Genomic DNA, 6,462 nt, shown 5'->3' on the forward strand with positions numbered 1-6,462 from the left:
TTCATTAATACTAGTATGTTCTTTTTTTTTCTATATATACTACTCAGTTCCATTTTTTACAATACAACCATAATGTTTGGAAATTTCATCTCAAACATAATCATAACAAATTGAGGCTAATGTTATAGCCTATGAAAATGACAGACTTTCATTCATATCTTTAACCCTCTCTGGACGGGTGGTACACTACAGTACCGTGCATTCTAGGCCAGTTCGCTGGGTGACACCATACGACGTCGTTTATTTAATTGATTTAGGCCTATGCGTTCGAGAGCCCCGGCATTGTGACATGCAAGGCTGGAATGCCCCCATCGTGAATGGGTTAATCTCTATTTTCAATACATATCTGTAGCATTTTTTCTTATAATAGTATTCTGAAACTGTCCTCATAAGTGTCTTTTCCTCCACTTCCTCTGGTAAGGTTCTCTCCTAATCTGGCAATTCATCATACTGTATAGAAAGTAAATCCTATATAATAAGCTGAGTTTATCAGTATTCTTACCATCAAAAACGCTCAATAAAAAACGGCTATGTTAAAATCGATCAGCATCTACCATTCACCCATTTCCAGGTAAACAACTTGGGCTAAAAGGTTTGGTTAGTGATACATAATGTAAAAATCTTGCAAATTCTTCAGACAGGGAAGAGAAATAGCAGTGGATCTGTGGAAACTCCTGGTCCCTAAATTTTAAATAACTTAAAGAAACTTATTTTGATTTTAAAGGTATTAAATTGTAGATTACTTATAGATTACTTAGCCTACAAAGGAAGGATTTTTCACACCTGGTTGAAGGCTGTGGCAATCAATAATTGATAAGAGGAAAAAATTCTCTTAACCCTCTCATGACGGGTGGTACACTACTCTACCGCGCATTCTAGGCCCGTTCGCTGGGGACGTGATACGGCGTCGTTTATTTAACTGATTTAGGCCTATGCGTTCGAGAGCCCCGGCATTGTGACATGCAAGGCTGGAATGCCCCCGTCGTGAATGGGTAAAAGTACCAGCCACAACCAATGATGAAACAGCAGGCACCGACATTTACAACCAATTTCCAGGGAATTTTTCTTCCTTCAGTAGGCAATCCAATAATTAAATGTCATTTCAAACTTTTCTCCTGGCATAGTTAGTATCCCAAGATGAAGAGCAGGGTAAATATTATACTTAATAGTACAGTTTCTGCTGTAATAATATCAATATTGTCCCAAACTGCAGGTAGTGCATCTAATCTTGCATATAAAACCTTCATACCACCTTTCCCTCCTTCATAACAAGGATAAGGTCATTCAAAAATAAACAATTTATTTCACATCCCTACAATTCTCATATGCAGCACCTCTTCAGGTAAGTAAAACAGCAATGTCCCTTGTCTTAATCATCAGCCAGAATAATTTCTGCGACTGTAATTTATATGTTTTGCTTATTTTCCTCTAGTTAATTTATATACAATTTATTTCAATATTGTAAAGGGAACTCGTTTATATTCAGAGCTGCTTTGCCTTGCTTTTGTATGAACTGTAAAGAAATTTGATAGAAATGTATCTCTAACACATTATATTTTTTGATGATGTAAAAAAAATAATAATCGTATGACTAATTTCATTCACCTGGCCTATGATATACTAGTAATAGCATAGTTTAGGAAATTAAAAAGTGAAGAACAGACAATATATTTCATAAGTGATAGGTTGAAAAATTACTTTGATTTTCAATGTACCACTTGCAATCTTTAATCCACAAAGCTTGCCAAAATGTTTTGATGAAAGTATAAAACAGGTCAACTCTTGCATTAAAGACCTTTCTGCAAGTTGAAGTAAATGTGCTTATAAGTGATTGTATAAATTAACTCCTTATAAGCTATTTTATGAATTAACCCCCAAGTTCCTTATTTCTAAAGATATCCCATTTTGGATCTCCTATATTGAAGACTTCACTATACATAAACAATTTCACTCACCACATAAGTTTTGGAGTTTCAGTATCTCATATGGTTAATGATACAAAGAAATATATGTATAATGTGTATTATTGATTTCATCCATTGCAAGCCATTTCAATAGATCATGATGACCTTGACAATCTAATACTCTGGGGAAAAAAAATAAATATTTACAGACAGAGGGGAAAATGTACATTTCAAAAGTTCCATACTACAGTAATCAAATCTTGGCCAACCGTCAAAAGCGTAAAACCAAATGAAAATATCCTAGTAAGAACTTTTATTTAATGGGCCACTGCCACTGTCCCTTGGGGGGTTCCTGAATAAGAGGTTCCCACGGCTTCCACTCCAGCATCTTCCGAGCCAAGGACAGTTCCTTCTCTGCTTGCACAATAACTTCCTCAATTTGGCCTCCGTTGATTGCACTCTCCAGTTTTACCACATCTGGTTCCTGCAGATAAATGAACACATGAGAGGAAAGACAAATCAAATTTAAGTCTGAATGATACACATAAGGGCATAAGAATTAAATCAAAACAGCATACATGAAAAACAAAATAGAGAACAATAATAAAATAAAATAAAATATAACCAAACTTACAAAATGCTCCTCATAAATAATTATACAGGATTGTCAAAAGTTTTCCAATGAATTACATACATATAAAAAGATATATAGAAATCTAGCATTTCAAGAACTCATGTGTAGAGGGTAAATGCACAAAGAGTATACTTGTGCTATAAAGGTTTGGAAAGTTTTCAAGGAATTACCATGAATCTAGACTTTTTCACACCATATACCAAAATATATCACACAAATATGAAACTTATCTTGTACTTGTCTCTTCTCATTTGCAAACTTTCCCCAACAGTACTGAGAAAGATTTTTTTCACCTCGTATATACTAACATAAAAAATGCCAGCATCATATTTGATCATTATACTTTGAATGTAATTATCGACTCACTTGCTGTCTAAATGCAAATAAGTAATAAAGGAAACAGAAAACATGACAAAAACTACTCATGTTTCAACCATCCACATTTGATGATTTTTCAGAGTATAACAAATATCATAAGAAAACCCATGAAAGATGCAATAACTCATCTATTGCCAGTGTGTGGAGAATGTAAATTTTGATATCAAAGTTTTCTGTTAGCAGCCATCAGATTCAAATCCCACCCATTTTAACCCATTAGCAGTGGATGGAATGATTTGCTGCAAAGGCAGAGTCGGTCATAGACACAGATGGCACCGTGCCAAACAATGTAAACCCGCCATCCTACTGCATACATATTTTTTAAAAACTGCGACCAATGGGTTAATGGACTTTTCAGAGATCCACTGCCAAAAGAGATAATTTATGGGTTTGTTCCTATACTTAAATAAATGAAAACCCACTACAACTACCACTTGTATATACCACTTGTATACACCTGAGTTTTTATTTATTTCCATACTCTGTTAAGTAACCCACCCACTTTTAAGTTTTCTTGCATTATTTTGAAATTACTTTCTGAAATGAGTAGAGCTCAATGCATGCTCATTGAATAAACAGTGATGAAAGGAAAGGAAAATCTGTCAAGTTTACATTCCAATTACTATTATACCCAGCAAGAAATTAATAGGTAGATAAATTGTAGACATGTTTTCAAATACTTATTAATAAAAGAAATTTTTTGTTTAACCATCCAACTTTATTTGGCATTAAATTTTGGTTATCTACTTGTTGGGGAAATCAGTCATTTAAATGAAAACTATATATAATCAAGTTTAGAAATACCCACAAGATGAATTTCTCTAAATGACCTAATTCTGACAAAATCAAGATGGTTACTCCTGTGAAACCTTCTCTCTATCAAGACTACTACATCCTCATATGAACTCACTCAATTACCATCAATCTGTAATCCATACTCATAATAAAGAAAACTTTTCTCCGACCCCTTCTATGAGAGAGACAACTAACAACATTACAGCGTTTCCACATACCGTTTTCACGTGAGTATTCCTCTCACTTATAATCTGCTCTGTGTATCGCCGGTAAGAAGAATCAGACGGCATCTTCTGCAAACATCTGAGAATCTTGCCATAGAGAACGCCCAACGTATGATGTGGACTGGTAGCCACAGCCAAACCAGTCAGTCCAGTTGTCTGAAAGAAGTAAAATCATCTTGTACAAGATATATACGCAATCAGAACTAGGCTCATGAGAAAACACCATTTTTCTGATCTTTCTCTAAACTTTATCTTCTTTCTGTCTGTCTCCATAAATTTTACACAACAACCAGAGTGTAAAATGTGGCCTGATGGGCGCATAATCCAAGCAAATAATATCTTTACAATGTGATGAGCAATGCCCTGACATTTCCTGCAAAACTATGGCTTTTTCTGAAATATCTTGTATCTTACTCTGTATTTTCTTTTTCTCTTTCCTTTTCCTTTCCCTTTATCTTTCCTTTTGCTTTTTTGAAACAAGTAAAATTCATACAGAGACAGTTATGCATTTATCACTACTGAAAAATAGTTACAACAGTAAGAGACAATCTACTATGATTACAAAGTGTACTTATTTGTTATGTAACATAAGTGATAATCCCCATCCATTTTCTGTATCTCTTCATATGTTTTTCCCCCACTGATAATGAACATTTCCTTCCAAAGTTGAAATAAAATGAAAAATAAATAAACAGAGTAGCTTGTGTCCTCCCATAAAACTATAATGCTTGTCAATGCTGATTTGTACTCTATACTAATATTTCAGTCAATTACAATATTAAGAAAGCTTGCTAGATGGCACATAATATAGGCCTCATAATATAGTAAAACACAAGAACTGAGGAACATAAAAAAGACTGATATCATAAGAAGTGAATAAAAAACAAAAAGTGAGTAAGCCCTAGATATAACATATGAAGTTCTCCCTTCCCCTGAAATAAAGCCTGTATGGTGTACCAGGCAGGTGGCATTGAGTGCACATTTTGTGGTCAAAACAAGAAAATGGATGCACCATCTCCAAGCTACAGTATACTAAGGGAAATGTGAGTGACTGCCAGTCCAAAGCTAAACTTAGAACCACCACTCATTCTTTATACACTTATCTGGCCATATGACCATATGCCAGTCTGCAAAAGACAGTCATACATTTCTTACAAAAGGCAATATAAGAGGCCCTTTGCTTCTCACTCAAGACCAGTTTACGCCAAACATGGAAATGGCATCAGCATATATCATCACCGAGACAACATTTAACTCTAAGAGACACTATCAGCCTTCAGTTCTATAGTCATATGGCTGGATTTAGCATCAACCAATTGTTTAAGAACATTTACAGTGAGATATAATTTTAGACCTTGCATCACTTGTCTCTGAAATGAATATTTCTTCTTTTCCTTCATCTCCAAACAGCGTCACCTACTTCTTAACAACTCGTAAATTCAGGTGCCCAAGGGAAAACTTGACAGAATGTGATTGGTGCAGGAAAAGGGAGCATGAGTATCTATTTGTGTGATACTTGCATAATCTATCACTTAATCTAACACTTACTATTCATGTTTACCCTTTTATCTTCTGGTATATGTCTTACCCTCCCAAGCTGACAGGGCCACCAGTTATTACAATTGGTTAACAATGAATAAAACTATTAGAAGTGGATCAGTGATGCAGAACTTTTGACAAGGATTACCAAAATTTGGCATTGACTGCAGATAATGGACCTTGCCTTGTGTATTTTTTTCTATGTATTACTAAGATCATCCGCATGGCAAAATAGTACATGGAATCAATAGACTGAGGAAATCTAAGACATAATTCATAAACATTTCCTTTGCAAAATGAAACTTCCTTTATATCAATACATTTTATTAATATAGAAGTATATTATGTTCAGTAGCTCCTATGGCTGTTATGCTTGTTAAAAAAAAGATTTATCTATTGTATATGAAAAGAGAAGAGAAGCAAGGAGAAGAGGATGAGGATGAGGATGAGGATGAGGATGAGGATGAGGATGAGGATGAGGATGAGGATGAAGATGAGGATGAGAAAAGTGAAAGGAGAGAAGAGAAAAGAGAAAAAAGAAAATAAAAATCAATTGGTTTACACATAATAACCAATAAAAACTAACCAAAAATTAACGAGCCAGTCATAAGGAAAAACAACTGATGCTTATTGTTCATTTTTTTGTGAAATTGGAAACCGTCTGAGACATGTATTTTACCACGAAAATGTAGGCTATACATTTCCTATATCAGTTGTGATACGGCATACATAACGATAATGCACACAGGAGGTTTATCATCAAACAAGGTACCAGACCTAGCTCTGTTCACCTAAAATACATGCGGGAGAAGCATATTGGCTTTTTCATTGTAATGCCATTTACCCATTGGTCACGGTATTAAATAAATATTTGTGCAGTAGGATGGCTGGTTTACATTGTCTAGCACAGTGCCATCCGCATCTATGACCAACTCTGCATTTGCAGCAAATCATGCCATCCACTGCTAATGGGTTAAGGAGGGAGGTA

The 6,462-nt window shown here is 34.8% G+C and overlaps 1 protein-coding gene across 1 annotated transcript in view; it reads right to left on the minus strand.

Annotated features, from left to right (window-relative positions):
* Positions 1–2,006: 2,006 nt before the first annotated feature.
* Positions 2,007–6,462, minus strand: part of LOC122248890 (NADH dehydrogenase [ubiquinone] 1 alpha subcomplex subunit 5-like) — a 6,039-nt gene continuing 1,583 nt past the window's right edge. The window contains exons 2-3 of the mRNA XM_043009245.2: positions 3,930–4,091; positions 2,007–2,388 (exon numbers count right to left, since the gene is read on the minus strand). Of these exons, the coding sequence (XP_042865179.1) occupies positions 2,218–2,388; positions 3,930–4,091 (333 nt within the window). The 3' untranslated portion in view covers positions 2,007–2,217. The remainder of the gene's footprint in view (positions 2,389–3,929; positions 4,092–6,462) is intronic.

This window comes from Penaeus japonicus, unplaced genomic scaffold (assembly GCF_977035675.1).
Source record: "Penaeus japonicus unplaced genomic scaffold, GWHDUDI00000001_assembly GWHDUDI00000019, whole genome shotgun sequence".
Lineage (NCBI taxonomy): Eukaryota > Metazoa > Arthropoda > Malacostraca > Decapoda > Penaeidae > Penaeus > Penaeus japonicus.